A 16,479-nucleotide genomic window follows, 5' to 3' on the forward strand; every position below is an offset into this window, starting at 1 on the left:
GCTTGCTGCACATCCAGAGGGAGTGACAGCATGACCGTCCAAACCCTGTGCCCGGGCAGGCACGTGCTTTTTGGGCATCTTGCTCCAGTCGGGCCCCCCACCCACAGGGACCCCTCTGCCAACTCGGATGGGCAGGGTCAACGCGGTCCACTCGGGATGAACCCCAAGACCACGTTTGAACCCGGTGCGTCTCCCAGCAAGGCGGCTGGGATGGCTGTGGGGGTAGACTGGCTGTCTTGGGATGAGCAGAGGGGGTACAACACCCCCATACCCCCAGCGGGACCTGAACCACCTTGGGCTGGCACCTTTGGTGTTCCAAAGGAATATCCACAAATTGCAGGACCACACAAAGCAGCGAGTCGGATGCTCACAGAGCCGGTGTGTGTGTGTGTGTGTGTGTGTGTGCTGCTCCCCCTAAATCCAGCTTTGAAGCCAACAAAAGCACTAAGAGCCGGGAGGAGGCAGATTCCAGCTTTGATCCCTTTCAGGGCATCCCTCTTTTTCCCCAGCTGCTGGGTGCAGAAACTTGACCCTCTGCCACTTTCATCCCAGCGTGGGTGGGAAAAAGGCCCTGGGAAGTGGTCCTAGATGGGGCTGGGGCTACGCGGGGGGGCCCCCCCCTGCGTAGCCCCAGCCCCGTCAGCCGGCGCAGGGGGTCTTAGCATGGCTCCAGTGGGGAATCCCCCATTACATACACACGCAGGTGCTCACCCCACTCCAGCTGCTGTCCCGCAGGCACTAACCCCTATGGGGGCTTGGGGTGGCGGGGGGGTTCAGGCAGCCCCTGCCTCCCCCCAGCACTTAAAGCCTTCCCCAGCCCCGTTGGATTAGACAGCGAGGAGCAGCCGGAGGGGACGCAGCCCGACGCGGTGGGGTAAGTAACCAGCTCGGCACGTGTGAGATGGAGCATCCCCTGTGCAAACAGGGGTGGGGGAAGGAAGAGGAAAGGGGGACCGCTGAGGGAGCTGGGGGGCCTTGGGGGTCCGCGCTGGCTCTGCAGAACAACTAAAGCCCATCGGGATGAGCCCTGAATCCCACCCCCAGGCTCGGCAGCTCATGTCCTCCGTGCCTCGGCCTGGTGCTGGGTGCTGCGTGTGCCGAATCCGGCCCTGCCATGCTGGAAAACACCCGCTGGGTGACTCAGTGCCGTTGGCAAGGTGTGGGCAGGTGGTGATGGGAGGTGAAGTAGCTGCAGCCCAGGGATACAGCCGTTGCGGCACAGTGGGGTTTTCCATGGCCAGGACTAGCAAACAGCGGGGTTGGCAGGACTGGGGAGCACGGGGGGGGGGGCTGCCGGCCCCGTGCTCGTACCCCCTCCCCACGCTGGGGTCTCTCCGCTCCACTTCACGCTGAGCCAGTGGGCGACTTCCCCATGGGCGGGCTCCGTGGGGGGATTTGGGGTGCTGGGAGCAGCATGGGGGCTGTGTGGCCCCAGCAGGCACGCGGCTGCGTGGGAGGTGTTAAGCCCCCCCAGCTGCCAGCTGGAGCCGGCGCAGCACCTCCGGGTGCCGCCGGCCACGGCTCTGCCCTTCGGCCGCGGTGCAGCTGCGCCTGCCGATCCCCGGGGAGCCCCAGCTGGGTGGCTAGCGGTGGCCTCCGGGCTCCCTCGGGGCGTGGGGGGACATGACTGGGGTTGGGATGGGAGGGGATCTTGGAGCCCCTCATCTCCTGCCAGGAGCTGTTGGAGGCTGAGCCCCTCCGACAGGCGATGGCATGTCCGCCGGGAGGGCTCTGCCTCCGGTGCCCGTGGGTGCCAGCCAGACAAGTCATCCTGTCCGTGTCGATGTCCCTTCCCTGTCGCCCAAGGGCTGTGTTCAGGGCTGTGCCACTGACCGTCACCCCGTCTTTGCAGGAGCCTGGGATGAACAGCTCGGCACCGGGACCGCTGCCGGCGGGGCACCCCGGCGAGTGCGTGTCCAGCGACCCCGTGCAGTTCGTGCTGGTGCCCGCTGTCTACTGTCTGGTGCTGTGCGTGGGGCTGCCTGGCAACCTGGTGGCCTTACTGGTCTTCCTCCAGAGTGGCAAGGTGAGGAAGGCCATCCGCATCTACCTCATCAACCTCACGCTGGCCGACATCCTCTTCAACCTCACCCTGCCCCTCTGGATCCCCTACTATCTGGCCGGGGGGGACTGGCTGCTCTCGGAGGCTGCCTGCCGCCTGGCCGGGGCCGCCTACTACCTGGCGACCTACAGCGCCGTCACCTTCATGGCGCTCATCAGCTTCAACCGGTACTGTGCGGTGCGGGCGACGCGGCGGGAGCTGCCGCTGACGGGGCGCCGGGGGGCCGCGCTGGCTTGTGCCTTGGCCTGGCTCCTGGGGCTGGGCTGCTCCGTGCCCACCTTGGCCACGTGGCAGACCTTCCCTGCCCGCGCCGGGGCCACCGCCTGCTTCGAGCAGCACGGCCGGCAGCGGGCGTACGCTTATGCCATGGTGGGTTTCTTCACCGTCGCCTTCCTAGTTGTGCTGGGCACCTACGCCTCCATCGCCCGGGCGCTCTCGGTGCCCGCTGCCGCCTCCTCGCCGGGTTCCCACCGGCAGCAGGCGCGCGCCATGGTGCTGGGGATGCTGCTAGTCTTCGTGGTCTGCGTGGCCCCCTACCACCTCACGCTGGCCCCCTGGGTGGGCAGCCGGCCCCCCGTGCCGCTCTGCAGGACCCCCGCCACCCTGGACGTGCTGCACGCGCTGAGCGTGGCCCTGCTCAGCCTCAACAGCTGCCTCGACCCCCTCATCTACTGCTTCTCCATCCGCCGCTTCCGCGCCGACCTGGGACGGACCCTGCGCAAGATCGGCCGGTGCCTCCCGCTCTCCCCGCCGGCCCCCACCGGGCCCGTGCCCAGCGTCCGTGCGTCCTCCTTCGCCTCCTCGTAGCGGCGCGGGCACCGGGGTCCTGCCCCCCAGGTGCCCCGGTGCCACGGTCTCGGTGGGACGGGGTCCCTGGCACCCGGCTGGGGATGGGGAGCAGCGTGGGGGGAGCTCTGGCTTTGTGTGCACCCTCCTCCTCCTCCTCCTCCTCCTTCTCCCACCCCCGCTCTGCTCTCTGCGCATCCCCACGCGCTCACGAGCCCACGGTTTCCGTTCACGCACGGATCCTGCCCTTTGCATTCGCAGGCACCGGGATGACAGCTTGCCTGGCAAGGGCGGGGGGGGGGGGGGCTGAGGCGCTGTGAGAAGAGGCTGAGCCGTGGTGGGACCTGGTGAGACAGGACGGGGAGGGATGCCCAAGGTTTGCTGTCCCCTCCCGGGGGGTCTCCATCCCGTGGGGACATGTATGATCAAAACCACCCATGGCATGAGCTGGGCTGCCCAGGGAGGGGGGGCTGTTAAGTGCGGTCGGTCCCATTCTGCAGCGTGCCCAAGCCTCGCACCCGCATCCCTCCTGCTCTCGGCCAGGATTAAAAACAAATGAGCCAAAGGCTTCCCCAGTCTCTTTGCTGGCAGGCGCCTGTGCTGCACACTGAGCGGTGCCAGCTGCTCCCGTGCCCCAGGAGGGAGCTGGGTGCCGGGCAGCCCCCGGTCCCCCAAGCGCCAGCCCCCCATCCTCATCCTCCCAGCCCCGCTCCCGCAGCAGGAGCCTGCGCTGGGGCAGCTCCTGCTCCGGGGGCTGCAGGACCCTGCTCCCCCCCCTACCCCATCCCCTACCCTGCCCACGGGTGGGTGGCCACGGTGGGCACAGCGCAGCCTCCAAATGCAGCGCCTGCCGCCCACCTTCCCGGCGAGCCCTGGCGTGCGGCGGGGGCGGCGAAGCCGGCACAGGGCCGTGGGCGGCTGCGTGGGCGGAAGATGGTGTTTTCCCAGCCCTGGCTCATTCCTGCTGCCACCGCAGCCCCGCTTCCCAGCGCTGCATGGACGGGAGTAGCGGGTGCTGCGCAGCCGCATGGGCTCTGGGGCACGTGGCGGGGGCCGGGGTCCATCAGCTGCCCCCTGACCGGGGGTCTCGCCCCCCCCCCACCACCCCCAGCACAGGGCTGCTTTCCAGCATGCTCCAACCCACCGGTGCCTGGGAAAGAAGCGTGAAGCATCGGGCGGGAGGAGACGGGCTGCATGGGGCACCACCGGCACGGCACAGGCAGCGTGGCGGCCGGGCACCGGGACGGCTGGGTGATGCTGTGCCTGTCGGCGGTGGGTTATCAAAGGCTGCTCAGCTGCCGAGGGGGGAGGCAAAGGTACGGGGCAAGGCCAGGCCCCAGGGGGACGGAGTCGCCATGTGCCGTGGGAATCGTGCACCGTCGTGACTCGGGGAGACCACGGCACAGTTAACCCAGCGCAGGCTCGCGGGACACCTGGGTGCCCGTGGTGCCCGGGCACTTTGCTCTGGCCCCATGCAGCCGTGCCCACGGGCCAGGCTGGACGGAGCTGGGCTCTACACGCCGCAGTGCCGGGACGTGACCGAGGGTGCCTCAGCTCCGCACCTGGCCCTGGCCCAGCCGTCCTCGACCACCCAGTTGTTCCCCTTTTGAAGTTCATATTAAATTTTAATCCTTTTATATAACTGCTCAGGGAGGTGGGCAGAGCTCCTCTCCCTGCACGCAGCAGGAGCAGCCATGCCGGCGGCAATGCGGTGCGCCGCAGGGCCTGGCGAGGGCTGGGGCTGGGGCTGGGGCTCCCCTCCCTGGGGGCAGCAGGACTTTTGGGGGGTCTATCTGCATGCCAAGGGTGGGGGCAGCCCCAGCTCCAGCTCTGGCTCTGGCGGGGTATCCTGGGGAAGGGACTGTTCGGTGGCAGGGGGAGCAGTGACAGGGACCACAGGGGTGCTGAGCAGAGTGCCCTGAGATGGGGGGTGGCTCTGCAGAGCCGCAGCACCGGGAGCAAGGCCTGGATCCGGCCCCGTGCCATCCGGCAGAAACACTCGTGTCCTCCAGCCCCGGCCGTCCCGCTGGGTGGGTGATGCTGTGACCGCTGGGGACAGCCCTGCCCGCTGACGCAGCCGGCCTGGCTAAGGACCACAGCGCTGAGACGTGGACACAAAACACCAGGACACGGTTGCTTAAAAACCCGCTCCAGGCATTTGCCTGGGCCTCGTCCCTCTGCTCTTCGGGCACGCGGCGTGGCGGGCGCCTTCGGGACCGGCACGGTGCCAAGGCCGGGCACGTGCCCGCGGTGCGGCTCCCGCCACCGCGCGCAGCGAGGCGTTAACCGGCTCATTGTTCCGCCGCGCTTCTAACCCACGCGTGCCGTAATTATTATTATTAGCAAATTACACGGCGTGGTGCGAGGGGCTCGCCGGGTGGGTGGCAGCCGGTGGTCTCTGGGGGGGCCGCACCGGCTGTACCCCGGGCACGTCCCGGGCAGGCAGCGTGGGCCACGGACAGGAGTGGGTGAGGGGTCCCGGGGTGCCCCCGCCGCCCCGGGGGGATGCTCACGGGTGGGTACCACCTCTCCCCCTGCCAGCCCAGCACCGTGGCGGCAGCTCCCCCGGCCCCACGCGTGGATCCCCCGCCCGCTTCCCTCCGGTGCTCTGGCCCGGTGGGTCCCGGTGCGCCGGGAGGCGGCGGCAGAGCCGCACCGGAGCCATCTTGCGCCTCCGCCGCCACCTCCCGCTCTGACTCCCGGGGAAAATCCACCGCCGTGTCTTGGCTGCGCCGCGGCGGCGGCCCCGCTCCGCACCGCACCGCTCCGCACCGCTCCGCACCGCTCCGCGCCCATCCGCGCTGCACTGCGGGGCCGCCGCCACTCGCATGCTGCCGCCCACCCCGCGCCGGGATCATCCCAACCGGGATCAACCTCATCTAACCCAATCGTTCCGGTACCAGCCGGGTCGGGAACAACCGGACCGGGTCGCCGGGGAACCGCCCGGCAGCGGCCGGAGGATGTAGGCGGCGGGAGCGGGGTAAGAGCGGCGGGAGCCGGGGCTGGGGGGGGACACGGGTGCCACCGTGGGGCACCGTCCCGGGGGATCCGGGGTGCCCAGCGTGAGTGGGGGGGGGAAGGGGGTTCTCCCCAAGCCGTGCGGGACAGGCTCCGGGGGGGACGACGACGAGACGTGTCGCCCAGGGACCCATCCAGCCCCGGCGAGCGGGTGCTGGGCGAGGGGGGGGGTGGGAAGAGCCGGCAAGATGGCTGGGGGCATCTCACCGGCCCCGAGGGGCTCGGCTCAGCCAGCGGAGCGGGTCAGGATCCCCCGGCGGGGGCGGGAGGAGGGGTGCGGGCATCCCCCCCCATCTCCTGCTGCCGGAGGCTTTGGGGAAGGGGCTGAAGCTCTCGGCCCCTCCAGCCTCTCCCCCCGAAGGCGATACCAGCCATCCCGGCGCTCTCCTGCTGCGGAGGGCTCGGGCCGGGGCTGGGCAGGCCCAGGACCCTTCCCCAGCCCGGTGGTCTCCCCTCTCGCCAGCTTGTGGGCATGGGGGGGGGTTGGTGCTGGGTGCGGGAGCCGTGTGCCGGCTGGGCCGGTGCGGGTCCGGGGTTGCCGGTAGGTGCTGGGAGCTGCTGCAGAGCGTGAGCCGAGCTGTGACTCTCGCCGCACATCCAGGCTTCGTGGTACAACCCCGCCTGGCAGGCAAGAAGGGGAGCTTTTCGGGGGGCCTGGGTCTGGGGGTCCGTCTCCTCTCGTCGCCTTCCTTCTCCCGGACGGTTGGGTTTTGTTGGGAGAGCCAGTGTGGTCCCTCCACCCTGTGCCAAACCTGCAGAGCAAGTTGGCGCTGGGACCGCTCGTCTCTCTCCATCCCGTGACATCCAGCCCTGCACGTCACCTCCTTCGCAGGGTGCGGGGCCACGCTGCCCACAGGGGCTCCCTGCCTGCTCCCCGGGGCCGGGCACAAAGCTCCGAGCGGGCAGAAAGGGACAGAGCAGGGCTCTTGGGTGCCGGCTGCCCCCGTGGGAGCCCGGGCTGGGAGCAGGTGGCCTCCCTCGGTGTAAAATCGGTGCTGGATCTGGCCAGCAGCGCAGATTCTCCTTTAGGAAAAGGATGTCATTTCCCATCTATCTGGGTTCCTCGCCCCTGTGCTCCCACTGTCATCCCACACACGTCCGTGGCTCCCAGACCTTGAGGACCCCGTCTGCTGGGGGATGGAGTGGGGGGATGGCCACAGGGAGACGGCCACAGCCACGCTCAGGAGGTTGGAAGGAGGCATGTCAGCCCTTCCAAAGCATTATTTGAGCGCCGGCAGGGCTGAGAGGGGAAAAAATAGCCATCAAAGTGACCGTGGAGCATCTGAGCTGGAGGGGCCCCTCTTGGCTGCGGGGGCAGCGAGAGCACCGGTGTGGGGCGGCACAGCCGTGAGCTGTGTTTGGGGCTGCCTTGGGTGTTGTTACCCCACCGAGCCTGGGCACCAGGACCGGCTCTGGGCATCCCTGCTGCAGAGAATGGGGTGACAAAACCACGGCATCCCCACCCAGCCTGGGCGAGTTGGTGCCAAGCCCTCGGTGCCCAAACCTCCCTCCTGAGAGCCAGGGCTTGTGCTGTGTGGGCTGGAGGAGCAGCACCCAGCCCTCCTGCTGCCTGGCCCCTGCCAGCCTAGGCAAGGCACGGGGAGGGAGCGGAGGGCAATGGGGAGCCCAGGCTGGGGGGTCCGGGGGAGGACATTTCCTTCAGCCTCTCCATCACTAGCTTGGAGGCAGAGCCGTGCCGGGACTTGCGGGACACAGGGCCCGTGCGGGAGCCCCGAGGCTGGTGGCCGTGCTGCTGCGTTAAGTCTCCATGGGTCTGCCCACCTGCGAGGGCAGGATCAGGCCCCGCGCTGGGGCCTCATGCCCAGGTGGTGCTGCTGAGGCTGGGGCTGGGGCTCCAGATCCAGGTTTTGCAGACGCTTGTGTCTCTCCGACAAGCTGATCCGAAACCCTGGATCCCACCCAGCCAGAAATTTGGATCTGGAGCCAAAGGTGACTCTTGGCCCTTATTGCCATCATGGGCGAAGCTAAAATCTGGATCTGAGCGGCGACACGAGGAGCCTGGATCCTGCTCAGGAGCTGAATGTGTGGCTCGTGCTCCTTCTGCCCAACAAATTGGATTTCCTGAAATAGCCTGTTGAAGACCAGAGCTCGGCAGGGACCGAATGACAGGTCACCAGGGGTGTGGAAGCCCCACCACGATCCTGGCTGCCTGCTTCAAGACGTTGGCAGCCAGCAATAATAGTAATATACGGTGCCATTGCCGGGAGAGCGCAGCGCTGGAGAGCTAAGAATAGCAGGCGAGACGTGCCGGCAGCCGGGGGACTCGCAGGGAGGGCCGGGGGCCGGGGTTGCGCGGTCGGACGTGTGCCGGCGGACATCCCGGTGATGGGGTGGCTGGAGGTGGCAGCCTCCCTCCCTCGCAGGGGGGAGGACATCCCCGCGGTGCAGGTGGCACGGAGCACGGCAGGTGCCAGCGGAAGGCGAGGGGACGGGGACATGCCGAGCGGCGCCCGGTGCCGCCGACCCTGCGTAGCGCCCTTCAGCGTGGCCTCGGGGCTCTGCCGTCCCCGAGAGCCGGGTGTAATGCCTGTGCTGCCAAAGTGGCCTCGGGATTGTGGCCCTCTCGATGGCCCTGTGATGCCCGGTCCCCCTACGAGCAGCAGCGTAGGGGGGGGGGTCACCTGGGATCCAAGGAGGGGGCAAGGCTCTGATCTCACCCCACGCTCACCTCCCCCAAGTTGGGCAGGATCGAGCTCCTTCTGCTCCCTCTGCCCTGCCCAGCGCCCAGCAGCTCGTCCCCAGGGCCGTACGGTGTCGGCTGCGGGGGAACGGAGAGGACACGGCTGCCATGGGCACACGAGCCGAGCCACGGGGAGGTTGGGCTGCTCTCTGCCAGCCATGGCGGTGGCACATGGCAGCAGAGCAAGTGGCCATCAGATTAAAGAGAATTAATTTGTACTTTCCCCATTTCCGTGGGGCTGGGGGTGCTGCAGTTGCCCAGTGTCCCCCTCCCATGAGCCGCTGTGCTCCCACAGCTCCTGTGTCAGCGCCTCTACAACCTGCCCTCAATCCTAATTAGATTTTCCCCGTTCCCCCCCCCCCCCCCCCCCCCCCCCCTGCAGCTCACTCTTCCCCAAATGCTGGAGCGGGAAGGAGCCATGACATGGTTTCTAATCAGCTTCTGAATCCAGATATCTCTTGGCTGTTGTTAGAGGAGGCTTTTCACAGCCTTTGTCTGGTGCTGCCCGAGCAGGGTGCTGCTCTGTGGTTCCCCTTGAAGCCGTGGCGGCAGGCGATGCCGGCGCCCTGGGGAGCGAGCCGCTCAGCGCGATGCACGGAGGCAGCCGGGAGACCCTACAGAAACATGGCGCTGTTTGGAGCCGGACACTTGCAAGAGCATCACCAGCACCCACAGATCCTGCCACGCGCGGCCGGGTGGGAGCCAAAGCAGGCAGCCTCCCCGCCGCAACCTGGGGCCGGTGGGCGCTGGGGCTGCCACGTGGTGCAACGGTGCTGTGCCGGTGGTGCTGTGCCGGCGGTGCCAACCGCTCCTGGCAAGCACGGAGTGCCGCTGCTGCTGTTTTCCTGGGGCTGGTTCTGCTTTGGTCCCACGGGGCTGGGCGGCGGGTGCGGGAGCTGGGCACCGTGCCCTGCGTGCCTGTCCTGGCGCAGCTCCGCTGCGGCCGGTGCGTTGCTGGGTTTGGCTCCTTCCCCGGCACATGGACCTCGTCAGCAGCGAGTTGTGGCTCTGAGTGAAGCCAGGGGATGCAAACACTTCCCAGCGCTGCCAAGCCCCAATTAATAGCCTGTGAATCATGATGCTGTTGGAAGAGCAGATGTTTGTGGCATGGTTGCCAGCGCTCGGCGTTTCACCGAGGGTCTGTTTGGCCTTAAACCAGCAGCTTCGGGTGGCAGGCGGCGGTGGTAGGAGTCTCGCTGCCTGCCTGGCCCTCTCCCCCAGCAGGGCCGGGAGCTGTTTGGGCTGGGAATTAGCTGAAGTTTTTGGTGGGCAGAGCAGAGCGGGAGAACAGCCTGTCTGTGGGCGTGTGGGGGTGCCGCTTCAGAGCGAGAGGACTGTGAAGGCTGAAGGTACCGAATCCCAGCATGACTCCCAGTGGGGGACCTGCTGGTGTCCCATCCCCAGTGCTGTGGCATCAGCCTGGGACACCCCCCTGTCTCCCCAAGGGGCTGGAGGGGCTGTGGTGAGAATGGGAGCCCTGGGCCCATCGGTTTGGGGATGGCGAACTTGTTGTTACTGGGGAAACACTGCGTGTCTTGGACGTGGCAGCCCCCGCCGTGGTGATGCAGCTCAGCTGGGTCGGTGTCCCCAGCCGGTGGGTCGGGGGGAGACCCAGCGGCGGTTGATGCACCCCAGGTCGGTGCCGTCGGTGCCACGGGTGCAGCCGAGCCGAGAGACGGTCTTGGTGTTCCATGTCACGACACGCATCTGCCCCGGGGTCCCCCGGGCTCTCGCTGAGTGGGGGGGAGTTGGGGACAGCCCCGTGCCAGGGGAGCCGCGGTGGGTGCCGGGGGGGTGCGGGTGTGCGGGGGGCCGGCGGGGGCGAGGGCTGTGCGCAGGTGCCTGCGGGGTGCAGAAGAGCGCGTGGGCGGGGGGGGGGGTGGGGACGCGGTGGGGTGGGAGCAGCGAGGGTGTGGGGTGCGCGGCACCGCAGCGGTGCAGGAGCAGCGGGGCACGCGTGGCCGTCCAGGTGCACGGGGATGCAGCGGTGCGGAGCATCCGTCCGGGGCTGTGTGTCCGTCTGGGCGCGCGGGGCTGCGTGTCCGTCCGTCCGCGCGTGGTGATGCGGCGGTGCGGTGCGTGGGCGTACGGGCGCTGCTGGCGTAGGCAGCCCCCTTCCCCGGGGGTGCGTGGCTGTGTGCGGGGGTGGCCGGAGCGCGCCGGGGAGCGCGCGTGGGTGTGTCCCAAGCGTGCAGGGGCGCCGGCTCCGCCACCGCCTCTCGCCGGCTGGAAGGTGCCGGTGTTGGCCCAGGCGCTGGGAGCGTGGCCACCGCCACGCTGCCGTGGGTGGCCGTGATCCCGGGGATGCCTCCGGCCGAGCCAGCGGCCGCACGCTGCGCGGCCTAACCTGGGCATGGGAAGCTCGCGGGGATTTCGCAGAAAGAGAGCGAAGCCAGCCACCGCGCTGCTTCCGTCCTCCGGCGACTGCCGAGCCCAGGCGGGCAACTTCATGGCTTAGCAGCAGCGGCAGGGTGAGTGGGGCGGTGGGGGCAAGAGAAGGGGCTGCTGAGCGGGAGGGGAGAGGGCCTGGCTCCGTACAGGGGGGGTTCCATGCTTTGCAGAGCCCCTCTCCAGGGAGAGCCCCGCGGTGCTGGTGCAGCCAAGTCCCCCCAGCCCGGGCAGAACGGGAGCCCCCTCAGGCAGCCCGCACCCCCGTGCAGAGCCTCTCCTAACCCTTTCCTGGCCGAATCCTCCTCCCTGGAAGCCACCTCCTCGTCTCGGTGTGCAGCGTATGGCTCCCAGCCAGCCCTTGCCCAGGCAAGCCTCGGCACAGCCTTGAAGCTCGCCCGGCCGGGATGGGGAGCTCCCAGCCCAGAAGTCTCCCCTCCCTTTCCCTGCAGCCCTGAGCTGGACTGGGGGCTGTGTCTGCTGGGGCGGGGGGCTGTGCACGTTGCGGGGTGCGTGCTGGGGCTGGGGGCCAGGGGCTGTGTACATCGGGGTCAGGGGCTGCGCGCGCTGCGGATGGCAGCCTGGGCTGTGCCTGAGCTGAGCTCACCCTTGGGGTCCAGCCAGGGTCAACCCACCCCACACCTTCAGCCCTGGGGTGGTCTCAGTTCGGGCATTTGCTCAGGATGAGGGGGGTGAGACCCTGTTGCTCCAGGCCCAGCTCTGAACGGGGCCACGCTGCGCTGGCTGTCCCCAAGTCGTGCAGCGCTGGGGTCCATGGCTGGCTGCAGGGAAAGGGAGGAGGGAGTGGGCTCTGTGTGGGGGAGGCTTTGCTGCATGCTCAGAGCTGGGGGGCCGTGCTGGCCTTGCCCGAGCCCCCTGTGGGGTGGGTGTTCATTTGCCTGCCCGTTGCATTCCAGACAGCAGAGCAGGGAGCAGAGTCCCAGGGTGACTGGGCTGAGCGTGTCCCAGCAGCGTGGGGAGCGGGGCAGGGCTGCACCTCCATGTGTGCGAGAGACGGGGTCCCCTCTGCGGTGTCTGTGTGTGGGGCCACGGATGGAACCAGGGAGCCCCGGGTCTGCCTGCCTGCCTGCCTGCCAGACGGCTCCGCTGCCAGGGAGCGGCACAGCTGGTGCTGACATCTGTGCGTCGAGGCCTGCCTGTCTTCGGTTCACTCCTTGGCACAGTCGCAGTGGCAGTCGGGTCCCTCTGTGCCTTTCCATGGTTTTCCCTCACCACCTTGCCTCTCCACGAGACAAACCTGTATTCTTCGCTGTGTTTTCATGGAGGGGAAACTGAGGCAGGAGGGAGGGAATTAGCAGAGCCCTCTCCCGATCCCCGTCATCCTCAGGCTCAATCCCACGCCTCACCCTGGGTTGTTTTCTCCTGCCAAGTGATGCCAAGAGCCAGGTGGAAGCAAGGGCATCCCGGGACACAGCTCCTGGCCGTGTCTGCCCGGGGCCCTGGAGCCGCCCGGCTCCTCCTGCCGCCGCCTGGCGCGTCCCTGGCCTGGGGCTGTGAGAGGGGCTGGTGGCGGGGCTGCGGGGCGGCTGTCTGTGGTGTGTGCTGCCGGGCGGTGTGATGGCAGTTGTGGTCATGGTGGCTGTGGCGGCCGTGGTGGCTGTGGCAGTAGTGGCCACTGTGGCAGTGGTGGCCATGGTGGCCGCGGTGGCCATGGAGGCAGTGGCAGTGGTGGCCATGGTGGCCGTGGTGGCCATTGTGGCAGTGGTGGCCATGGTGGCAGTGGTGGCCATTGTGGCTACAGTGGCCATTGTGGCTACAGTGGCCATTGTGGCCGTGGTGGCCATTGTGGCTGCGGTGACCATGGTGGCCATTGTGGCCATGGTGGCCACAGTGGCCATTGTAGCAGTGGTGGCCGTGGCAGCAGTGGTAGCCATGGTGGCCGCAGTGGCCATGGTGGCAGTGGTGGCCATGGTGGCCATGATGGCAGTGGTGGCCATTGTGGCCATGGTGGCCGTGGTAGCAGTGGTAGCCATGGTGGGTGCGGTGGCCATGATGGCAGTGGTGGCCATGGTGGCCATGGTGGCCATGGTGGCAGTGGTGGCCGTTGTGGCCATGGTGGCCGTGGTAGCAGTGGTAGCCATGGTGGGTGCGGTGGCCATGATGGCAGTGGTGGCCATGGTGGCCATGGTGGCCATGGTGGCAGTGGTGGCCATGGTGGCCATGGTGGCAGTGGCCGCGGTGGCCGCGGCGGGCGGGCGCTGTCCGCGGTGCTGATCGCGGCGGCGCCGCCCGCCCGGCCGGTTGCAGGGGCAGCGCGTCCCGACCCCTCCTCGCTTCCCCCCCGGGGGTCCCGCCGGGCGCGCTGGGGGGCTCGGGGTCCCCCCCCCTCCGCTGGGGACGTCCCGGCCTGCCCCTGCCCTTTGATGTGCGGCAGCGGCAGACGGGGCCGGCGGGACGCGGCAGCCACCCCGCTCCCTGCCTGCCGGGCCGGGCAGGGCCCGCCCGCCGCCGGGCGCTGCCGGTTGCCCCCGCTGCGCTGGTCGGACGGGGTCGGGGTGGAGAGCGGGGCACCCGGGGACGTGGGCCAGCGAGGCTCCATCACGCCCTGCCGGGTTTAGGGCAGGCCGGAGAGGTGCTGCCGGCTCTGCTGGGTGAGCCCGGGTCGATGCGGCGCCCCCCCCCGGGCAGCGCTGCTGGCTGGGGACCCTGCGCCCCCCACCCCTGCACCCCCCACCCCCGAGCCGTGTCCCCCCACCACGGTGCCGGTGTCGGCGCTCCCAGAACAAAATGTCAAACCATGCAAATGAGGCTGCGGGAGCAGCTGATTGAAGGGCCCTGCCCCGCCTCGGAGTTGCAATCAAATATGCAAATGGCTCCCGAGGAGGCTAGTGAAGGCTATTAATAGCGGGGAATGAGGCTGTGAGAAAGCGTGGCGTTCCTTCAGAGGATGAGGCTGGGGGGCTGAGCCGGCTCGGCTTCTCCCTCCGTCCGGCACGTGCCACCCAGGCAGGCACCCGTCTCTCTGCCGATGCCCCGGACGGGGTGGCGGGTGGTCTCTGCGGGGACCCCGTGGACTGCAGGTATCGCTTTGGCCGCCGTGGCCCTTTGCAGGGTGGGTGCTGCCCGTGGCCTGCGCTCTTGCCCGGCGTCCTGTGCGAACGGTGCGTGTCTCTGCTCCGAACAGCCGGGAAGCCCCGTGGGGAAATCGCATTTGTTGAAAACGCTGGGCTGAGATTTTCCCCTTGGGGAGCCTAACCTCAAACGAAGAGGAATTAGGTACCCGGGGGGACCTGGGTGCTGCTGGGGGGGGTTTACTGTGGCTCAGTCTGGTGGGGGGAGCTCAGCCTGAAGCAGGCATCACCGTTTCAGTGTAGGGAGGGAGGAGGGGGCTGGGGAGGGCTCCTCCCGGCCCTCCATCCTTCACCCTCTGCCTTCATCTCCTCCTCTCTCTCCTGGTTTCCTTTTGTTGCCGTCGAGGCAGAGGATGTCCCTCTCCTGCCAGCTCCAGTGTGACCATGAGGTGGGTTCCCACCACGGTGCTGGTGGGGACTGTGCCGTCCCCAGTGTCCCCAGCCAGCATGGGGGGCTCGGTGAACTTGGGCCCCCACTGCAGACCCTCTGCCCCATCTCGTGGCTTTCGGGAGCCTGGATCCACCAGACCTTTTTAGAAAACTGTGGAATTAAGGCTGGAGACAACAGTAACTAATTATTTAAAATCTGAAACTGGAATAATTAGCCCAATTAACAGTCTCAGGTGACGTCTTATTCCATCTGATAACAGCCTGAGGAAGAGGGAAATTAATTAACGCATCAGCCTGACATTTGTAGGTCACCACCAGCCCCTCGTGCCCGTCCGGGCAGGAGCAGGGACGGCTCAGGACTGCCCGTCCCACTTGGTGCAAGGGGTCTGCATTTTTGGGGGTCTCGGTGCAGGAGGGGGGCTACGGGTGAGCCCAGAAGCCAGCTGGGGAAGACGGGTTGGGGGCTGGTGGGTGGGGGGAGAGGGTGCCATGGTCCAAGGCTGGGGTGATGAGCAGGGGGACGGTGCTCGGTGTCCCCCGGGGAACGCTACCAGTGCAGGTTCGTTAGCGAGGCAGCAGCTGTAGGCCTTTAAGGTTGCTGTGGAAACGGTGGTGCTCGTTACCGGGAGGAGCCTCCTGCTTTCCAGGCAGGGCCCCCCCATCACTGAGGGAGGGGGACCCCCACCCCGGACACCTGGGACATGGTGGCACAGACCCCCACCCGTGTCTGGGGAGGGACATGGCGAGGGTACGGCCGTGTACATGCAGGCGGGTGGTGTTGGGCGTGCAGCTCCCCGTGGGCCAGACCCCCTCCGGCACGGACACCCCCCCCCCCCAAGCCCCAGCTTGTCCTTGGCATGTCCGGTGGTGCCAGGCAGGGCTGCACACGCATGGACACACATGCACGCATCCCTGCACAGCGTGGGATGCCAGCGTGCACACCTCCCCGGGGCAGCGCGGCCGTGCCCCCGCACCCCCTCGGGACCCTGTCCTCGCACCTCCGCCGGCACACGGCCGTGCATGCTGCCGCCACGGGAGCGTGCGCATGTGCACGTGTACCTGCCTGTGCCCCAGCCTGGTAGTTCTGCCCAGCCTGGCATCGCGGCCGCAGTGCCGTGCCGCCTACCCTCCCCGGCACGGCACGGGGCCCACGGGGTGCAGAGCGTGCTGAGGCAGAGCCCCCGGCTGCAGCCCCGCGGACGGCTTGTTGAGGCCTCGGTGCTGCTCTCGGCTCTTGGAGTTTTAATGAGGTAAATTGTATAAAAAGCTCCGTTTGCCCTAAATGCCCATCCCTGCGTGAAGCTGCTGTGGCGCAGCCTGGGCCCACCCTGGGAGCTGGGCAGGGGGCTATGGGGCTGGGCACATGCTCCTGGGCTGGGCACGTGGCAGCGGCAGGAGGAGGAGGAGGAGGATGAAGGCGTTTTAGCACATTTGCAATAATTTCCCTCCTCCCCCCCCAAGTTTACAGCTTACCTCAGCGGCTTATCAGCCTCCAATCTCATTAAATCAGGCAAATTGTAGCATCTGATATTTTATGGAGATTAAGGTGTGCGCCCAGACTCTATAATTATCGGCAAAGATGTATTTACAATACCTTGTTGCTAGTAAACAAAAAATAACTTCAGATCAAAGCGCTTTTACAGGGAAATAAATCTGCCGATAGAGCCCCACTGCGGCGCGCAGCACGGAGACGTCGGTGCTGCCCGGGGCGGGTGGGCATTGTGGGGGGATGCGTGAGGGGCGGTTCAGGGATGTCCCTGGTCCCACGTGGCTGCTGCGGGTCCCATGTGCTGCTGCTATCCCCAGGCTGGTGCTCTGTTCCTGGGTCTCCCTTGTTGGCATCTCCCACGGGTGCCCAGTGGCACCCACTCCCCCGGCTCCGCCAGGGATTTCCACCCCGGAGACCTCCCAGTGCCCCTGCTGACACAGGACCGGGATTTATTGGCACAAGCGTGTGAGCAGCGGCAGTAGCACCTTGCCCCTCGATTTTTCACCACAGTGGGAACGCTGCAGATTACCGATGCGGTGATGCTGGTTTATTG

At 67.6% G+C, this 16,479-nt stretch overlaps 2 protein-coding genes across 6 annotated transcripts in view; both read left to right on the top strand.

Moving 5' to 3' along the window:
• Positions 1-156: 156 nt before the first annotated feature.
• On the top strand, positions 157-2,869 carry LOC126047248 (platelet-activating factor receptor-like). The gene is made up of 3 exons (XM_049820628.1): positions 157-184; positions 799-874; positions 1,807-2,869. The coding sequence occupies exons 1-3, from the start codon at positions 157-159 to the stop codon at positions 2,867-2,869; spliced, it is 1,167 nt and encodes a 388-aa protein (XP_049676585.1).
• A 2,667-nt stretch (positions 2,870-5,536) lies between these two features.
• Positions 5,537-16,479, top strand: part of DLGAP3 (DLG associated protein 3) — a 28,493-nt gene continuing 17,550 nt past the window's right edge. For 2 of the 5 annotated variants that reach the window (XM_049820801.1, XM_049820802.1), the window contains exon 1: positions 5,538-5,828. The gene's annotated coding sequence lies outside the window, so the exon portion shown is untranslated. Of the gene's footprint in view, positions 5,829-10,533; positions 11,039-16,479 lie in introns of those variants that run through there. The other 3 variants (XM_049820803.1, XM_049820804.1, XM_049820805.1) reach the window with 2 other exon arrangements.

The sequence above is a fragment of the Accipiter gentilis genome, chromosome 17, assembly GCF_929443795.1.
Source record: "Accipiter gentilis chromosome 17, bAccGen1.1, whole genome shotgun sequence".
NCBI lineage: Eukaryota > Metazoa > Chordata > Aves > Accipitriformes > Accipitridae > Astur > Astur gentilis.